General features: G+C 41.4%; 1 protein-coding gene across 1 annotated transcript in view; it reads right to left on the bottom strand.

Moving 5' to 3' along the window:
- Positions 1–699: 699 nt before the first annotated feature.
- LOC124167892 overlaps positions 700–21778 on the bottom strand; it is a 97444-nt gene continuing 76365 nt past the window's right edge. The window contains exon 2 of the mRNA XM_046545954.1: positions 700–5761. Coding sequence (XP_046401910.1) covers positions 2943–5761 — 2819 coding nt within the window. The 3' untranslated portion in view covers positions 700–2942. The remainder of the gene's footprint in view (positions 5762–21778) is intronic.

Below are 21778 nucleotides of genomic sequence, written 5' to 3'. Positions count from 1 at the left end.
AAAATTATACTAAAAAATATTATTTGAGTAGGGAATTTTGTAACATTGCCCACAAATATTTTGAATTTTATCAAAACACAGCACCATTGACTGAGATATTGCCGACTGATATTATGAATGCACAAAATTATAATAATTTGCTCACGATAACTTATAATTTTCAAAAATCTAAAATATCAATGGCATAGAAAAATCTTTGCTTTTCATTATAGCAAAGAGAATTTTTGAGCCGACCAATTCTGATTGCCTCAGCGGCCCAAAATGCCATTGCAGGCTCTCCATCAAGAAACTCCGAACTGATTTAACCCTTTCGTACCCAGAGCTGCTTCTGGGAGAAATCAAATTTCAATATTGTTCATTTTGAATGTTTTTGAAATTGAATATCGTGGAAGCTAAATATTTCGTCATTGTACTTTAAACCACAAAATAATGCGTAGGCATCAACTTCAATGGTCAATTTTGGAAGAATTTCTCACTTTCGGGCTTCATGGAATACATTGACGTTTTTTCGACGCAAACAAAATGTAAGTAAGACTTCCCTTGTTATTTGTACAACCAAAGTGATGAATCTATATAAATTATTGTCACTGTAAGGAATTTTTATATATTTAAACAAAATGTTTGCGGAAATAGAGGTATTTCTATTGCACTCCAACATACATGACAATAAAATTTCTCCTGTCAAAATAAAATCACACATAATGTCATAAATTATATTTATTTTTATCACAAATGTGGCAAAAACCTTTTCCTGTACAAATAGAGAGCAGATCTCACATAGAACAATAGCTTTCATCACATCGAAACACATAACATATTTTTCATATCATTCGTGTGGGTGAGTGATTTTTATATATGTTATTCACAGGCCCAATAACAAGTCCCCACATGTTTTCAGTGCAAAAAGTTTGTTTCTTTAAATATTTTTAGGGATATTTAATTCATTTGGCACTTTGAAATTTATTCATTTTGAATTCTTATCGCCGTTTTCACACTTAGGCATTGGTGAATTCAACCCACGATTTTCAAACAGCAGAAAATCAAAATGAGCGATGTGATCGATGACGAGTTTTTACCTCGTCTTGTCTTCTTATTCATTTCATATTCAAATCATTTTCACAACATGCAGTTATAATCCAATGCGATACATAAAAAGTAGAACTTGTTGCAAAAGAACGATTGTGTAGCCCAGATCTCTTTAAAAAATTTCCGCCCCTCAAAATTATGGTTTCTGGACGCTTGTTGAATCCTTTTCGATATTGATAGAAAACTTTTTTCCATTTGCGTTTAAAGACTGCTTTAATAATTTATTGCTTTTATTCTCCTTATGTACCCTGCAAAATATCTTATCGCGCATAAGCACCATAATCCACTATGTGCGTGTTCCATTGAGCATTAAAATGGGGTTTATTTAATGCCTGTAGCAATGAGTATCATTTATTGAGGTAATGAGAAAAAATACGATTGACTGATATCGTCATTAATGGCCTGTGCTATTCATAATTTTCTCCTAGCAATTTTTAATACCATTTGAGTCACCGCTCTTTGTAGTTCGAATGAAGAGAAAAAATTAATTCAGGAATAAATCGTGAACATTAATTTTACAAAGCATGAAATGAAAGTAGATTTTCTTACGCAAACTCCAAAATTTGTGCATTTTGCTACCAATGCACAATCTGATCAAGGAATTCGTCGTAAAAGCGTGGTGTAACATTTAAAACGTTCTTATCACATCAGCTGCGATTTTGCATCACTCATGGCCTTATAATATGTTGAAACGAAATAACAATGAGGAGAGAGGTGTTTTGGTACAATGCTAAAGGCGCAGGTGTCTCATGAAAACTTACAGCAGTTGACTGAGAACTACTCCCAAAAACTTTCACTGAGGAGTGTCCCACATGTATCAAGACTGTTCAAATTATTTAAGGCTTGGCAGAAGGAAACTAATTGGGGTGAAAAGAAGTTTATTGGCAATGGTATTAGGAAAGTTGTTTTGGTATGGTACGCCATTTAAAATTCCCTGTGAAATAAATGACCACCTGGTGCTGTTATTCGTTCAATAAATACAGAATTTTGTGAAGCTATCCCCAAAATTCAACCTTCAAAAAATAAAACTTACGAAAGAAGTCTTTCCAGATTTTCTCAGTAACTACAGTGAAGGTAGAATTACTTTGATTTTAACTTTTTATAATAGTTATATCTTCGCATTACCAATAGCATCCACGTAAATTTTTTTGCAAGAAGGAAGGCATTAGTAAACCTAAGGTACCTGATGCAATATTATTGACTGTTCAACTGGATTATAATTCCATCATACATTACCGATCTCCGCAGCAGTCATGGAGTGGTAAATTACACTTTCTTCACGAAACGCTCTTTTGCTATTTTCAAACAAAAGCGAGGGAGTATGACGATGTTTTACGGGTATCATGGGATTATTTTGAATATGCCGGCACTAAAATAACGGTAACAAACAAATTTTGAGGGGACTTGATGAATGCTGATCTAATTTTTCTGCTATTTCCAGCTGTAAGACACTACATTCAACTCGCGCCAATATTATCCTATGCATCATGGAACGTCATTTACAATGACAATGGCTATTGATATTCCAAGAATTTTAACTTTGGACATTCTGATTGGACACCATTTCAAGAAATTGACTACTTCACTGAACTTATGATACACTGAAGTCCCTCTCAAACAATACCATTCGCATTCACAGAATTCTTGGGCGAGAAAAATTGCAGAGCTAAAACAAGAAGTGATATTTTAAATAACTCCCTTTTTGTATCTGCCCAGAATTCCATCTCCACCCGTATTTATCAACAAGCCAGTTCTCTGCTGCACTTGATACCAGAGTGAGAAAGAACATCCCATTTAACATTTTACATAAATATCACTTCGACCAAAATGAGCCGGTCAAACGAAATTAGTCTTCGTCACTTCACAGGACCCTTCAGCGAGGACCTCAGGAGACAATTTTCGGACCCTTGTTTTTTTGGCATCAGCATTACAACAGAGAGCGCGAGTAAGAGGACCACGCACGCCACTCCGACCGAAGCGGCGACGAAGAGAACCCACTGGGCGGCGAAGGCGGCTCCGATATCCACCTCTCCGTTCGTTGGGTTCGAGCCCCCGTCGCAACGCTCGTCCAGCGGGAGTCCGGTGAAGTTCGTCTGGGGGCAGTCAATGGACCCATCACATATCGCCCTCGAAGACAGGCAGGAGATGCCGTCTGGGCACTCGAAATCACAGTCTGGGTTGTCACGCAACTCCTCTACTTTCCGGACCACACTCCCTTTCTTCAGCCGCCTCACCACGATCTGCTTTTTCGGGGAGATCTCGCTCCACCTCAAAGCGAAACGGAAACTCGACCTCGAAGACTGCGTCCAGAGTTCCACTGAGGCACCGCGCCTTTCCACGCCCGCTGGCCAGGGTCGACCCCAGTCTGGCGGCAATATCTCAATCAGGGATGTGGCGTTCTCTCGGCATAGAACGACTTCGGCCTCGGCTAAGGAGTTTTCACCGAAGAACCTGATCGTTACCCTGTTAAGGTGACAGTCCGATGGGAGGAACAAGTACTGGAGCTTCAGTATCGCTTGCCTTCCCGGAGTGACCTGCACCGACCAGGAACAGTGCAAGGGTCCGTCTGCTTCGGCGTCGTCGGCATCGGCGGACTCTAGAAACGGCGGATATCTGATGACTCCGTGATGCCCAGATTGAGACACCTCGGAGGAGTCTCCGCAGCCGGAATCGGCCCTCTGGAAGTGATAGAGACCCTCGAATCTGTAGGTGGAAAGATCCGCGTGGGCCGAAGACGAGATCCGATGAAGCTGCAGACGGAGCCGCATCTCGTTCACACTGGAGTAGAACACGAACGGAGCGTCGTGCGTGTTGAAGAAATTGGATCCTCTAATGCAACCAAGTGGTCTCGACGGGTGGTTCCGACCACCGTCCATAACATATATTACGTCGTCCGTGATAGGAAAGTCTTCGCTATCGCAAGACGTTATGGTGGCGGACCTATTGTTGCCAAATGTCACTTTGTGAAACTCGAGCTTAACCCTTTCGCCCGTTCTACCGACAAAACGGGCGAAGCAGTCGACAGAACCGCCTGAATCGGCCATCATAGAATCGTTTTCATCTCCGTCGCTCTCATTTGAGCTACTATCGAAGTTGGAAGAGGTAGTCGTGGTCGCTAGGAGCAGCGGAAGCCTATCTGCCAACAGTGAGAAAGGACCCGAAATAGCGTCCTCGCTTCGCACCAACATTTGGCAACCACTGGAACCCACTAGCATTTGGTTTCCTATGCTCTTCTCCTCCAAGAACGCATAAGAGACGGTAAAAACAAACTGGCGCCCGTCAAAGGACCCACCTTCACTGTGGAACACTAATCTCACTACATCACCATGAGATACGTATGGTTCTGCCGGCGAGAGGGAATTTCCGTACGAGGGAATTGATTTCGCTTTCTTTCCCTTGGACTTGTGCGAAGAATCCCTCACTATCCCTTTTTGTCTCTTCTTAGATGTCCGTTCACCTGTGCAGTACGAACCCACGAGATCGCCGCCGTCATAAAGCGTTAGGCGATCCATATCACAACTGTTTCCTTTCGCTTGGAAGGTAGACAAGTATATGCGCACTTTCTGGCCCACCTTTCCCTCAATGAGATAAGTGCACTCAGTACCCGGAGGATACCAGTGGCCGGGAGAGTGAAATTCACCCTGGAAACCTTCCTTCACCGCCGTAAATTTCCAGAAACATCCGGATTGCGGCATGACCTCGCCTACCCGCGGGCGAGGACCGAACCTGACGATACCCACAGTTAAATAAAAGCCGTCATGGTCCATCGATCCATGCGGCGATGAGTGGAACTCGACAATGACGGATCGGCCCCTAGCGACCACAGACGGGAAGAGGCCCTTCCCACAGAACCTAGCGATCTCATCCGAGGAGGAAGTGCCCTCCAGCCAATCTCTGACCGCCACGTAATCACCAGGGCACGCGTCCACCGTGACTTCTTCGGTGTGTTCCCCACTTAACCTTCGCCGCCATCCCCTGGGCCTCTGTAAATGACGGACTTCGGGAGTCCCGACGTCGAACACGTCGAAATACTGCCCACCCACCGCTACCCTCCCTCCCATCTCGGATGTATCGTTGTAAATGACCTTGTGGCGACAGGTCATGTTCCTCGGGTAGAACCCTGGGTACCCCGGAGATGTTATGTCACAGGGTCCGCGGCAGTTGAGGAAAATCCGATCGCAGTTTCCACTGTCGGTGGACACCATGGCTCCAGGTTGTGGGAGGGCAAGTTCTTTGTGCCGTTCGATGGCAAGACTTCGGGGTAAGACCGATATGGCAGCTTCAAAGCGGGTCTCCGTGCCGAACTCATCTGCGTGGAACTCGATGACGAGGGGGTCGAACCTCGCTGGCGAGAGGAAGAAGCGCCTTCGGCCCGGGTGGTGCGATGCGTGGGAGGTGTATGAAGAGAGCAAGTTACCGCAGTAGGATCCCGCTTGGCCGGGTGGTCGTCCGGCGTCGGCGATGCGCAGATATGCCGCGGGTGAGCAGGGGTCAACTGGGGACTCGGACGAGACGGTGGGAATGTTGAAGTGGCGGAAGGCGATCTCGAACACGTCCCGCGGGTCTACCGTGGGAGGCGCGAGGCGGTAAACGCAGTGGATCGGCTTTCCTTTGTTGCTTATCGTGAGGCGAGGGCTTCCGATGATCTTGGAGGTGCGTATGGTCTTGTTGCAGCCTGCGGAAGGAAAGAAAATGCATCCAATTAATTAAAGAAGTCGAGAAGTGATCCATTGAATTTTAGAGCACGTTACAACGTTTTTATCCTCTGGATTATGCATATAACCATTGATGGCATTATTGATTTTATATATATTTACAGATACCAATTATCGATTGTCCTTGCTATGCTGCTCCACTCATTTTCGATCAATATTTTGATTTTAATTTTTAAATAAGTTCGATAATAATGTTTCTCAAAATTGATGATGGCCTATCAATTCCTATCCCAATTACATGTAAATATTATAAATATTAGCATTTATGTTATATTTTTAAATTAAGGTTAACATTTCCTGAAATATATCATTTAGGAGTCGCGACGTGCCAGCGGGAATACCGTCAGGGAATTAATGAAACAAAGCGGACATTTCTCATAAAAATGGCGGCCATTATTTAATCATTGATGTGATTTTGGAGCTGTAAACAGATCAATTGAATTAGGAAATAAACCCTCGCATCTTTTGACTTGAAACTCATTTACCTGGTTAGTTATTATTTTATTCTAATTCGTTGCCCATTGCTATCAAAGGGTCGAAAACTTGTAAGATGCGGTATTCTCACCGAAAGGGTCTCCCGTAATGCAAGGGTTAAAATTGAGGGAGTAGGGACAGTGAAATAGAGTGGACAGTTTGTTGTATCTGGCAACTGTGGGAGAGTTAAAAACACTCCATGTGAGTCAAATTGAGTGGAGAGGACAAAAAAAACACTTTCGCACTTTCCCCTATCGCTCTCACCCCAAGGTTACTCCACCCCTCCGCTCCCTTCCCCTTGGCGTCTCTTACCCCATTCTTCGTCTTTTCGTGACGAAGGCTCAGGAAGAGTTTTGGCCATGGCCCCGCTATCCTGATTATTATACCTAACAAACGTAACTACTAGTACAGTTTGAGCGAGATTTTCTGAGATAAAATCCAATTAAATGTCTAAAAAATAGAAATTTTGGTTAAAATTTCATTATAAAAAATGCGTACCATAATGCAGAATAATCCAACACACCTAGTTTAATTTTACCTTATCAAGGCTCTGTTGTAAATTAGTTGTTTCGGGCATGACTTTATGGAATCTACTTGACATAATGAAAAGGAAACTTTGAAGTTCCACGTGAATATTTTAAATACGACCTTGGTTTTGACGTGGCTCGTCAGGTACAGACTTCTTCTTCAATAGAAGACAATAGAAGTACAAGTATAGATAGGAATGAAGATCAGCTGAGATGAGTTCAACCCGTTGATGATATTGCAAGAAGCGAATGAGACCTAAAGGGAACTTAGACAATAACCTTGGGAAACGGCGAAAAGATGGACTGCATGAAGCTAATAGCTAATTTTAGAATTTCAGTAATGTGAATGAAAATTGTAATGATAGACGGAGATATCGCATTCTATCATACTCAGGTACTAAAGAAACTGACAAGAAATTCAATCTTTTCATTCAAAATCTGTTGGTATTTGAATTTTTTGCCAGTTTCTTACCCGAGGATGATTGCAAAGCAATGGAAACACGTGAGTTACGATATCTCCGTCTATCACTATCATCAGTTATTTTCCACGACATCTCACGTAAGAAAGCTGACTTTATGTGAATGAAATACGTCATCGTTTCTGGATTTTATACATAGGTTATTCTAGCATGGCATACCATTCGTGCATTCGTGACTAAATTCGGTGGAAAAATATGCAAAGATTTTGTGAATTGCGAAATTGTGGAATCTTTGGAAGCCGTGATTATTTTAAGTAATTCATTTCTAGGCATGATTAATGATTCGTCCGTTTTAAATACCTCTATAGTTGGTTAACATGCTGAATTTCTGATAACTTGGGATTCCTAGGGCAACCATATCAAATAAAATGCGTTTCCGCTCTTTCCAGAGTTTTCGAGGACAAACAAAAAATATGGAACAAATAACTCGAGTTAAATTAGAACAAATTTCAATTTTTTTCTTCCCTGATTTACCACTTCACATTACCACAGGCAAAATGAATACCTACAAATTCATAAAAATTATCTTGACGGTATTTACTATACCAAATCGTCGAAGAATTCAAGGTGGCTTATGTTATGAACTGGAAAAAGCTGTGCATTATATATTTGCTTATACAGTTGAAATTAATAACCTGAAGCCATTTTTTCTATTTCTATCCCCGAAATCCACGCGGTAAGGAAAATCGGCAATTCACTCCAAGAATAATATCACTCAATTTCTAGCGGATGACCAGTTTAGAAGAAATATCTCATTTCAATTCTTAATATAATGAGGCCTGGGTTAGGCATAATTTAATTTTAATTTTTTAATTCGCCAACTTATTTTTTGCACAGGCAATGTCATCATTATCACAGTGTCACAGGAGTTCATTGCTACTCTAAGGGAGATAAAAAAAACACGTGGGTGAATTCCATGATCTCAGTAATATCGTGGGGAAGACAGCGTATGGCGCTCACCCCACGGCCAGCGAGAGTGAAATGTCAGTCTTTTTGCGGTAAGGAAAAAATAGAAGAGGGCGCTTTTATTTTGGGAGTGCGAGTGAGGAACACGTGCCTCCGAGTCACGTGCGGAATGAACAGCCACGCTTCTCTTTCCATTCAAGCTAGTCGACGCCTCGAGGGCTCATTTTTATTCGAGATAAAAGGGCATGCACTGCTTCAGAATCTAAATAATGCTGATAGATAGAATAATTGGCTTATTTTAGTAAAAGTGCTTGCGCATTCGAATGTATCGATGGTTATAGAGAGTGAAGGCAAAAGGCGAAAAACAAAAAAAATAGTCTGGAGAGGATTTCTCTCTGCATCGCTAGAAGTGCCCACTTTTGTCACCGATTCAATACCCGGAGCCCATACTCCGATTTTATTTCGTGTGTGAGAGATAAAAGCGGGAGCCAAGGGGATTTTGAACCACAGTGGCGGTGAGGGCCGAATGGGGCTGAACTCTTTGAGAGATATGCTCCCAACGCTGGCGGTCTGAAATTTCTCTTTGAAAGTCAACTTTTGTGCCTTTTTCCAAAATAAATGCTCACTCGGGTCAGGACGGATGGGTGAAATTGAAAAAAAAAGAAAATAGAGGATACTTTGAGGGGAAAGGGAAAGAAAATGGGATAGAAGAGGGAAAGATGTGGTCGAGAAGTAGCTTAAGGTTGGATGGCGATATTTGGTGGAACTTGTTCGCAGGAAACATAATGAAATACACTTTTGTATGTTCCACAAGAGTTTTTAATCCCGACCTAGGTTTCGGCAGTACACACTGTCATTATCAAGGTGAATATACAAACATTTTGCGAGCTTATATAGCTTAGGGAGAGGGGGGTTAAGGCAGGGAGGAGGTGGTGATGGTGGGAGGGGAAAGCTAACGAGGAATAGTTTCCTCAAGGTCAGTGGGTTTACTTGCCGAGTCCAGCAGAACTGATAATAAAGGGGAGGAGTTGGAGGGGTACAAAAGGTCGTTAACCACCCTTACATTTTTGTTTCGACATGCTCTTAAAATTTCCAACTGCTCAAGAAAATCCATCTTTTTACCTTTACACACATTGTGGAGAACCTTGACATTGAAATCACTGCTATGGTTGCAGTCTAACAGATGTTTGGCAAAATTAGAGGTTGAATCGCCTCTTACCCAACACTTCATATGTTCATTTGTTCTAGTTTTTATGGCACGTCCGGTCTGACCAATATACACAGAATTACAATTAGGCTTATTGCAATACAATTTATACACACCGCTTTGGTCCTTGTCAATAAATTTTGGTTTTGAGTTAAATAAAAAATTGCCAACAGTTGTCATATTATAAAATGTTAATCTTAATTTATCTTTCGGGAACATACTAGTCACTCGATAAGATAGGGGGATTTTTTAGACTTGACCATAGATATTAACTCCGGTACACATGATTTTTCAATTTTTAGGAAGCCTACTTACAGTGATGTTGTCATACCCAACGATTCGTGCCATCATCACACGCAAAAAATGTCGGCATTTCACTCCTTAATACACCGCTTGGTCGCTATTCCCATGTCAAATGAAAATTTTAAAAAAGAACTATCCACTATTAAGTTAATTGCTGTTCAAAACGGGTATAAATCTGTTACCATTGACAAAATCCTTAATAAGAAACTTAAAAAGCACGCAATGAAAACCGTCACAACGTTACCCTCAACATCTCATAACAGTGATAGACCTGAAACATCTTGGGGGAAAATACCATTCCTTGGCCCCCTATCTTATCGAGTGACTAGTATGTTCCCGAAAGATAAATTAAGATTAACATTTTATAATATGACAACTGTTGGCAATTTTTTATTTAACTCAAAACCAAAATTTATTGACAAGGACCAAAGCGGTGTGTATAAATTGTATTGCAATAAGCCTAATTGTAATTCTGTGTATATTGGTCAGACCGGACGTGCCATAAAAACTAGAACAAATGAACATATGAAGTGTTGGGTAAGAGGCGATTCAACCTCTAATTTTGCCAAACATCTGTTAGACTGCAACCATAGCAGTGATTTCAATGTCAAGGTTCTCCACAATGTGTGTAAAGGTAAAAAGATGGATTTTCTTGAGCAGTTGGAAATTTTAAGAGCATGTCGAAACAAAAATGTAAGGGTGGTTAACGACCTTTTGTACCCCTCCAACTCCTCCCCTTTATTATCAGTTCTGCTGGACTCGGCAAGTAAACCCACTGACCTTGAGGAAACTATTCCTCGTTAGCTTTCCCCTCCCACCATCACCACCTCCTCCCTGCCTTAACCCCCCTCTCCCTAAGCTATATAAGCTCGCAAAATGTTTGTATATTCACCTTGATAATGACAGTGTGTACTGCCGAAACCTAGGTCGGGATTAAAAACTCTTTTGGAACATACAAAAGTGTATTTCATTATGTTTCCGTCGAGAAGTAGGATCGATCGCGTTAGGTTTAAGCAGACTTTTTTTGCGGTAGGTCGGTAGGGTTTCAGGGTTGAGAGTTAGTTAAACTAAAAGGATAAATAGAAGATACAGGATATTTCTTAGGTTGGGTGGGTGGAGAGGATAGGGGCAGAAAAGAAATGGTGTGGCATTGAGAAGGCAAGTGCACGGGTGGGGAAAAAGAGGGGGTTCAAGGAGGTTCCATTTCATGGCTCTGCTTTGAATAATATCCATAGTTAATCATCGTTTCTGTACTCTCTCAACGAAAGAGCAGACTATTACAATTTATGTGGAGAAAAATGTAAGTTTTTTTACATTTCAATTCAACTGCAAGGGTTTTCAATGTCCGAGTGTTACAAATACTTATTGAAAACGCATGCTTAATTAGATGAGACAGACGCTTTAATAGTTGTGCTTTTAAATAAAATTGTATAATTATTATCAGAAAATAGTTCTCTCATACCCTATATATTAACCTGCTTGGAAAACTACACCGGGGTAAAAAATACAGAAAATGTCATAAGCAAACAACAAATTACCACAAGAGTCAAAGTGGCGTTTCGAATCAGGGGTTTTAGTATATAGTCGTCGTTATTAGAAGGAAAAATGGTAAGTGAGTCCGAGCAATGAAAAAGTATGTGATATTTACATTTTACAACAATATCATATCCTATTATTAGCAATTTTAATAAATAGTTCTGGATTTCATAGTTGGTGAGTTAAATGACTAAAGTAAATTAATCTATGATTGAAAAACTACGCTTTAAAATTTTAAATAGTTCCCGACCAGTAAATGGCAAACCTAAGTTTGAATTTTACTCAAGTCAAATGATTGTTTATACTGCGATTTTCTTCCTTAGCCGGACAAGACTTAGTTGTTCCAAAGACTTTTAACAAATATTTAGTTTGAATTTTTTTAATGCAGGGACCGACTTCAAGCCAAACTGAATCCAAAATTATTGATACATGCTTGCTCGCCATGAAATGCGCCAGCATTAGCGGTGATACTATTTTGATAGCGTCCAATAGGCATCTCTTACAACTCTATTGTTGACGAATGAAGTAAAAAATTCCACGATATCACTCTTATCCCATTAATCCGTTTTGGTCGGATTCAAATGTCTCGGCGCGCACACTATTATGTCTCGGAAATATCCTAGACGAAGAAACACCACCCGGAAGGGGTAACTTCCTCTAACACTACTCTCTTCTCTTGAGCAAAATGAAGCATTGGGAGCTACCCCATTGCTTCCTAACTGCGAAAGATACCGCTGCAAGGCAAGAAGGGAGAGATAGGAATATAGATGGGAAGGATAAATAGAAAATGGCGGAGGATGAGGAAGTGAGATAGAGCATAGGGTGCAAGAGGGAGAGTTAAGGACAGAAAGCGATGAAGATGAGGAGACAGGTAAAGCTGATGCCACAGTCACATTAAGATTTTTCCAGCGATTGCCGGAACTATCGTGCATTCACACAACGATGGTTATAACCTGTTCTGCCCTCTAGTGCTGACATCTAAAGTGAACGGGAAATTGACGGTTAGCAAAGCTGTTGAGGTATGTAGGGACAAGATATCACGTGTGATATCACTGTGTTCAACGTTTATTTACCGAATAATTTTTCTTCCGCCCATATTCTTCCTTCCTAGGACAAATCTAAGAAAAAAAGAGCTTCACGAGCTTTTCGTCTTTCTCTTGTCGCTTCCTTTTTCGGTTTACCAGCGCCTAACCATCGTAAAGTGGCAACGTTCGGAACTGTGTTATCTAGTGTCAGGACATGCATTCACACGGCTAGTTTGGCCAACTGTCGTCAGGACGATCGCTCGGACAATCGTAATGTGAACGAGGCATGAGGCCGTCCTCGGGAGCGACGGGAATAAACACGAAGGAGAAATACCCTTGGATTCCCTCATTCGGAAAGGCTTACGCGTCAGGAACGGAGGGAGGGGATGAGGATGGATGAGAAGTGGGGAGTTGAAGGTTGAGACAGAGGAAAGAGGAGAGTGTTCAAAGTGGCCGGCAGAAAAGGAGAACCGCTTCCTCGCACATCCATCTCCGTTCTTTATCTCGATTTCAGCTCTCCGATGCGACTCTCTCCTCACAGATTCGCGATAATAATTGTCGTCCTGGATTCCGTCTTACCATTTCCTTTGCGTTAATCGTCTTTTTCAAGAGCTATAAGGTTTGATAGAGGTTTAACATAATTTTTCTCCCTCGAAATACCCGCAAGCACTCGCGAAATTAAGGAGCTATTTAAAAGGAACTAAGCGTCCTTTGAGAGTGCTTTGGTATTGCCATACGCGAGTGAACCCACTTGATTTTTGTGATGTTTTCGGCTCAAAACAAGGGTTGCATACAAAAGTGGGGGGCCGAGGAAAGAGGGGAAAGTTGAAGGAGGAAAAATGTGTCATGAAATCAAGAAATGGTCCACTTGGTATTTTTCAATCTCGATGGAAGATTACAACTATCGCCAAGGATAATGAAAAATTTAAAAAAAAACAGTCTCAGCCTCAATCATTCGTACAGATGCAGAGGAGTAGAACGGAGAATGTAATCAAGGGGAAAATTTAAAACGCTATTACCAGAAGAGTTTTTGCGGCGCTGATACCGACATATCCGCAGCCTAAATTTTCATTTGAATGAAAACCGGTGAGTTTGAGCAATGGGATAGAAATATACACGGGAGATCGATGAAACGACTTAAAGCAGTCACACGTAAGAATATCTGTGCCAGCCCAGCAGTGGCTTTCAACACTTACAGAGGTTGCGTTGAAAGCTGAATTGCTTTGATTCCACGATGCCTTCGCGAGATTTTACATATTATCTTTGATCATCCTACCCCACTTGAATGCAATCAAGACCATAGAATACTATAGACGTAATGGTATAATCTATTCCATCATTTTTATATTTGCTTTAAGTTATTAGGTGATCATGGGAATCCTTATTCATCTCAAAAATTGAATGAATATATGTTTAGCAAATGATACCTTCAATTTTATTTTGGTAGATTTCTGAATAGGTAAAGTTTTTTGTGTAAAATAAATAAGAACAAAGAGCGGAAGGGGTATATTGCATATCATTGTCACAGCTTTTTAGGAGACAATTTGATTCACAGGTTATTTGTATGGGAGCAATCTATAGAAATTCGTTTTTTTTAGATTGTGGATCCCCTCGAAAGATATGAGGTTTTCAAATCCCCCAACACTCATCACTCGATCCACCTACAAAATACCCGCTCCACACGAAACCTTTACACCTTCTCTTCTCCAACATGCTCACTCTCTCCTTCCCCTCCATGGGATTTCCTTTCCCTTTCAACCCAGCCTTCTCAAAACTTCCAATCGGCATCGGAATGGCGATCCGTGTTTCACTCACAAGTCGCCGAGGGTGAAACATGATACCTCCTCAAGGGTCGGGCGGCCATGCTTTTTCACTCATTGTTTCTCGGGGGTGGGTGATGGGAGAGAAGAGCCTGCTGGGGGTGGACGAGATATGCTGACCCCCCAACTCCCTCCCCCCAGACCACTCCTGTGTCGCGAAACCGCTCGAGGGTGTGCAGAGATTGAAGAATGGGGAGGTATTACGTGGGAGGTGCATGGCAGGGGGTATAGGAGGAGGTAAGAGAGAAGAGGAGGGGCAGTTGTTGCAAAAGAAAAGAGCCCCCAGGGCTGTGATGCAGTTTGGGTCCCTTCGAAGAATGATGTGTCTCATTTACTGCTCGGCGGGTGTGTGAGGAAGGTAGCGCCAGGCGAATGTGCGGGGAGAAATAGCCTTAGTGTAAGATACGGCTCTCATGGTTCAACTGTTTCAACTATAGATCTCGCATTCTAAAGGTACAAATAATATAAATGATGAAGGACCGATAAAAGGGACCGTTTTAGAGAAAAGGAAATACGTTGTGTTGAATTTTCACCCAATAAACAATTAGAAAGCTCCAAATTATTTGTCTCTACTTTATCTTTTCCAACATTTGTACTTGCGTTTTTGAGTTTTAGAATTGATTCATTCCTATAGAGAGGCATCTCGTATCCATACATGTTCTGCGACGGTGCTTTCATATAATGTTTAGTTTGCCTTTCGGAATAATTGATGTTATATGAAAACTTGGGTTAGTATATAATTTAAAGTTTTCTTTTAATCCAAAAGGCCACATAGGCTAACAAGTCACTGACGACTATACTTGAACAGGCAATAACTTTTAAGGGCTTACATGATTTCCAACTCTTGTTTTTTTCATGGTACTTTTGCTTGTGATTTTATAGGCTGAATTTAATATCCAATTCTTTTATTCAGACTAGACCCTCGAGTACATTTTGGTTTCGTTTCCATTTATTCATGGAGGAGTACTCCAAAAAATAATCCTCTTCTATGGTGAATTAATTTTATCCAGATTAATTAGGACAGTAATTATGTCTAATTAGTATATTCTTTGGACTGAAATGTATAAGAAACCCTATGAATATAACCACTAATTTAATTAAATAGTAGTTTTGTTGAAAGTATATCAGGCTTGTGGTGTCACACGCAAAAAAAGCCACTATTTAAGTTATGAGACTGCAATGGAATATTATTATTACATCGTTCTTAGTGTTTTCCCGTTACGTCATCTTAGGCTGGATGAAACCTCAGCTTTTGAGCCCTGATCTAACGCTGTAGAATGCAGGTATATAGTAATGTTACCTGTAAATAATTTAATGAAATATTTTTTGCGGTTGATGCCATTATTTAATTTTTTTCAGACTTTTCTGGTACAAGTAAAGAGGAAAAAAATATAAAACAACTTTTGAGGCTCACACTATTCATTTCTACTCTGGCAAGTACGTGTATTTGTTGATGGCGTCAGATGTAGTTTAATCAAACCATGAAATTGCGGTAGAATTGATAATAATAATGATGAAAGTGTAGGTATCACTCATGTTGCTGAGGATTTTAACGGTGTATTTCGTCCGCGATGAAGATTTAGCACTTAAAGTCATTTTTATGAGAAACTATTTGATTCCTCAGTCATACATTCTTAGTAATTTGCTCTTACGTCAAAAGTAACACATTCTAAAGGTCTCGCTGTGGACTAGTGCGAATGAAGTAGTGTATGGTCAGCAAAAGTTTTTCAAAAAATAAAACAGATAAATGTATTATAAGACGATTTTTTCGACTTATCCATAAAATATGCCAATCTATGTATCGATGGTGCATCGCCGGAGTATCGCAATAGTTCTTCTGCCTCCTCCAAAACCCCCTCTCCATAACGACCCCTCATTTCCGTCCCCACTCCAGTCACCTCTTCCCCTCCCCTCTCCATCCATCGCATCGTCGTGCTCGTATACGGCGCCCCTTGTTTCGTCGGCAAAAGCGATCGTTTTGCCCCTTCGGCAGGAAAGAAATCTCGAACTCATGCTGGCAAGCTGCAGAACAAGCGGACGTGCGGAGAGTCTCAATCCGGCCATGATGGGGGTGGCGCAAGGAGAAATTGGTCGCCAGTCACCCTCTTTGCGGAGGGGATGGGAAGTTTATATGCCACCCCCGTGTTAAAGCCGTAACGAGACGCGATCCACTTTTACGCCTATTACCTGAAATTCTCCATCTGTTCCCGTACATCTCCTTGTGTTGAGCAATAAAGGAAGTCACATAAACCGAGCAACTCCAATATTTCTTGGTCTACTCACAGGCCCTTCGAGCTACACACGAAGCGAAGGGAAAGAAACTTTTATTTGCATAAAATATTTACACCTCTTTCTATATATTTCTTCAAATTTCCTACAGAGACGTGATTTAAATGAAGAATCAAATAGAATCACAAAATTTAAAAAAAATCAAATAGAAAAATAAAATAATCTATAATTTACAGAAAATTTAGAGCGCAAGCAAGAGGGAATATTTGTTTTTTTAACGCTATTGTTTCGTTGGATGAAGCAATCCAGTCAGCATTGAAATCGGATGAAATTGGGATCGTGTCGCTTCGGAAAACATCTTCTCATTCGGTCTGTGAAGTGGAATATCGACGCAACGTGGAGATTGGACCTGTTAATATTTCATCGCCGTTCGAACGGTTTCCCGATATTTGCGATCCCTCCCTTTTTTCGAATTGCCTTTAGGTGCAAACCGAAGAAGCTGTCTCGCAGAATTGGAGACGATGAAGGGAAAGTAAAAATAAATACGTGAACTCTCACGCAGAAGGGGAAGAATGGAGCAATGAATATTAGGAGAATATTTATACAAGTCACGAGGAGCACTAGGGAGCCAATTTAATGACCCGCCAAGCGAAAAACGGACAGAAAATAAGAATAGCTAAGGCAAAGTAAATAATGGTTCGCTGTTGCCTTGTTGAAGCCTTCGGTTTGGATGTAAAAAAGAGGGTGGATAAAAGCGGAGAAAAAGGGAATTTGCGGACGGATGGAGAAAGACGGTGGGATAGGGATTTTCCTGGACGAAGAAAGGAGATGAATAATGAATAAAGAGGAAGAAGACAAGAGAGCCTATTTATGGAGTCAACACGGGAGAGGTAGGAATGAGAAAACGGAGAGTCTTCGTAAAGAAACATGGCTGAAGGGAATTTGAATCTGGTGGAAAACAATGGATGAAGACGAAATCGATGAGAGGAGATTTCGCTAAGAAGGACGAGTTACCGTGGTAGATGATGAGAAGTAATTTCTTTATAAATTTTATTCACAGGTGGAATGCAACTAACTGCATGGCTAAAACTCAGGCTTGACGTATTCCATGCAAAATATCAAGCAAATCACATTATTGGCAAATTTTCTCGTAAACGCGATATGAAATGAACTTTTTTCGATACAATGCTACATTCAATTATTCTGGTCGTGCCATCAGCACACAGACATCTCAGGAAGTCTGTTATCTTTACACATCATAAAGCCCTATGAATAATTAATTGCATTTTTTGTGCTTTAAGTATGAGTTCAAAAATGAATACAATTTACTTTTTTAAGCCGCAGAGGTCCTTTCCCTTAAATAACTTAGAGACGTGGAAGACTTTTTTCCCGTAATTGAGTTTATAGTATATATATTTTTATTAATTATGAAACTTTGATATGAATGTAAAACGTTGTGAAGTGCTAATTCTCCACGCCAAGTTAATATCAAATGGCTTTCAATAAATCAAAACTCCCTCATTTCTATAATATTCTAACATGCATTTCTACAGTTCGAGATTGAACTCTGCGGTACGAGGAAAATAGTTAATCATTCGAACAGTGCGATCGTTGATTAATTAGGAGTTGAGAATCCTTTTTTCTGCACAACCACTTATTCATAGTTTTTCAAACCATCGTTTGTGTGTCTGTGTTGCAAATAATGAACATATTTCCTCATTCATCCGACGCGACGCTAAGATTTTTCTGTAAACTCGCAATTATAATTGTGTTGGCAATTGTTCTCTCTTATCGTGGCGGTTAAGGTTTAAAGTAAATGCGGGGAAATCCTTCGTGGCAGCTGAGACGGAAGCAGAATGGCCGGTCTCAAGTTTTATGAGAGGTCGGCTGGGACGAGGGAGAATTGGGAGGAGACTTAAGCTTGGGGAGAGGGCGTTAAAGCGACACGACGGGAAAAAATGTCTGTTGACTCCGTATATCCCCTGAGTGTAGCGGGCAAGCGGTTATTAAAGGGAAGGATTTGAGATGATAGGTACGGTAGGAATGGAAACTTGGACTGGTGGAGGTGGGCTGCAATGCTATTGCAAGGTCGATTGTTTCGTAAGACCGTAAGACGTGAGAGGGGAAACGGCGTCGGCTTTGGCGGAGGGCTGCGACCGTAATATTGTAACGACCAGGCTTTTTCGGAAAGTGGACGAGATACGTAGATGATGCGGGGTAGTTCGGGGAGGGAGGTAGACGGCGGGGGTGTTGGCTGTTGGGAAGGAGTTAGACATCGTTTGTGTGTTGGGAGAAGGCAGACTAAACAATTCGTGAGAGTGAGGAGAAAATGCCTTCCCCGGAATCCTTTTACCACCGCGACCTGTCTAATGGACGACCCTTTTCCACAGCCTCTTTGCACCGGCTTGGGGCTTAACTTGCATCTCCCAGACAAGGGCTGAATAAACCTTGGTCATCGCCCCTTACTTTCCTCTTGAGTCTACCTATAGCACTTTTATTAACGCCTCGTTTGAAGAGAGAGTGAGGGAGATCTAAGCGAAAAATGTGAGGAAACTGCTGGGCGGGAGGTATTTTAAAGGGAATAGACAATCAAGGCGAACTTTAAGGGAAAGACGGAGGGACGACGATGAGACCTTTAAAATCATCGCATAAATACTTTTCTCGCTGTCCACTACCAATCTCGGTCGATTTATTTGGGGCATTAGTTCGATTTTCCTTGTTTCCTCCCTCCCCCGGCCATCGCCAGCCCGCTAAAGGGCCAATACCTCTACTGACTGGGGTGGTAGAGAAGGATGAGGAGTTTATTATGAATGGAGGGTTTGAGGGAGAAGTTCACAGCACCGCTAACACGCGAAACTGCTCCTCGTCATACCACGAATGTAGGATAACCACGAGGCTCTTTGAGTTCCTAAATTTAAACTTTGCTACCAAGGTGGGTCTTAATGTTTATCATTAAGTTTTTTTTAAGGAAAATTTTAATACAAGTATACTCTTACATTATTTTGGGTGGAACTTGTTTAACCAAGCACCTGTATTTTTCACGTAAGTAATCAAATGGAATATCGCTTTAGCGTTAATTGTTCTATGTAAAAAATCAATCCAGCAAATTTTAAATTTCACCAAGAACATAGATCAAAATAGATAGAAATAAACTGACTTAAATCACTTATGTACAGTTTACATGCACATTCTCATATTTAAATATTACCATTAAGATGAAAGGTGATGATACCTAAGTTAATGAATGTTGGCATATAAGAAAAATCCTCTGGGCCGAGAAAAAGAACTACGAACCATAATCGTGAGATCTATCTAAAATTCTTCAGATATCTTCTCATCGTTGCAGAAATATTTGGAAGGTTTGCGAGAATATTATGATAAAGCAAAAATGTATCATCACACTTACACCAACAAGGGAAGCCTTTGTACTTCATGACTCATGGATTTGCGAGATGGAGGAGGCTTAATTATCGTCCCTGTAATACTCTAGTTTGACCTCAATCCTCCTCGAGAATAGCGGTTGGGAAAACAGTGCGGCGTTAGATACTGAGAGGCTGATTTAGGAGAGTTTATAACAGCCGTGAAAAACAAGAAAAACTTCAAGCATGAAAGTAGCTTGCGGAGGAAAATAAAAAAAATAAGAAAGAAGTCAATCCTCGCTCAACTCGCCTGAATTCCGAGGGGAGGCGTGGGGATGTGGAGGGGTAGAGACTGGAATGGTAATGGTGTGGTGAATGAGCCTTGTGGGTGCTTGACACGTCTGCGGCCTCACTCACAAGGGAGAGCGGCATCGTCCAGCTCTTCCATCCTCCAAATATCTGCTCCAATTCCTCCACTTCTCTCCTCTTTATCCTTCCCTTATCTCCTCAGTATCCTCCAGATATCTCCTCCGTATCCTCCACTCATCTTTTTATCCTTCCCTTATCTCTTCCGGATTCTCCACGTATATGCTCCGCATCCTCCATTATCTCCACTTTGTCCTCCCTTCCTCTGCAGCATCCGAGACTCAATCCGGACTTCCGCACACTCCCTCCTCATAACGCTCCTCATCAACATCCTCTTTTCCTCTTATTTGCACAAAAGTACCCTTAAATATTTCATACGGGATAACCCCTCTCCCTCACTCCTGTCTCTGTACGGTTGCTTCGAGTCGAGCGTTTTAAGGAGATGTTTCCTTGTGGATGGAGGAAACGAACAAGGAACAAGGAGTTTTTTTTCGGCGCGGTGTGTGGGAGTGTCTGCTGGTGGAATTTTTGCGAGATTTCCCGGACAGGGAGGGAGTTTACTGATGTAACCACGGTCCCAATTTACTGCTGTTGCCATGTTCTCGGCGCATTTTAGGACGGGCTATTCGCTCACAACGCTCGCGTTGTTCGCCTCTTTTCAGGTCGGGGAACGCCCATTCCAGAATGAGTGAGATTAAATGGGCGATTAAAGGAGTGCCTCCGAAATGACCTGCCCACTACTGAGGTCATCCGATTCAACGGCCTTCCATTCCAGGAATCGCTGTCTGTGCTTCTTGTGGAATAACGGGGCAAGTTCCTTCGTTCATATAGACATGAAAGTCATTCTTCAACATTTAAGGACCGAAATGGAGAATGAAATAAAGAACAACGTTTATTTACCGTATCATACATGTTGATTTTCTCCATGATCAGAGGGAATACAGGGGGATCGGGTTGGTGTGGTGGCTAGAGTGTTGGCTTCCCAACCCCATGGGCTCGGATTCAAATCCCGGCGGTGGCAGAAAATTTTCAGAAATCTGCTTGAATGTTGTGTGGAGGGCGTTTCAAGGACAACATTCCGTCCGTCGGATGGGACGTTAAGCCGTGGTCCCCTTGGCGCCTTTCGTTAAGAGCAGGCTAATGCCGACGCCGGGTTTCTCTCCACCCTTCCTTACCTACCCCTTTCTCATGGCGCAAATGACCTAACCTGACGGTCGCCTCCTTCAAAATACCAATACCAGAGGGAATACAGTTACCTACATTTGCTACGGTAGCATTACAATTTCCCACTGCAATCATCAATGACGGCTTTATTAAAATGGATATTCATGAAGCTTATAACCTGTTCACTTGTGTGAAAATATTGTTCTCCCAGCTTCGCTATTGCCTCATTAGCTCGTAGTAGGAGTAGTGTCGCGTATAGTTAATTGCTATTTATTTTACCACTCTGCAAGCCGGTTAACGGCCTAATCGGAGGTTGGTAAAAATATCTCTCATTATTGAGGGGTTTGCAAAAATATTAATTGAAATAATTTTAGTACTTGGTGAATGAAAATGAGATCATTCATGAAAACTCCATTGACTTCAGATTCTGCTCACTTCAACTTCAAATTATTATTTCACCTTAGTAATCTAATACAATACAATTCAAATCAAAGAGACTTTGATAATTGGTAACTTGGAGTTCCAGTCACATAAATTTACAGGATTCTCCGGATGGGTAGAGTGCAGTAGTGTATAAAGAAA

This window comes from Ischnura elegans, chromosome 1 (assembly GCF_921293095.1).
Source record: "Ischnura elegans chromosome 1, ioIscEleg1.1, whole genome shotgun sequence".
Taxonomy (NCBI): Eukaryota; Metazoa; Arthropoda; class Insecta; order Odonata; family Coenagrionidae; genus Ischnura; species Ischnura elegans.
Note: the sequence above shows the minus strand (reverse complement) of the source record. Positions and strands in the feature narration are given on the sequence as shown.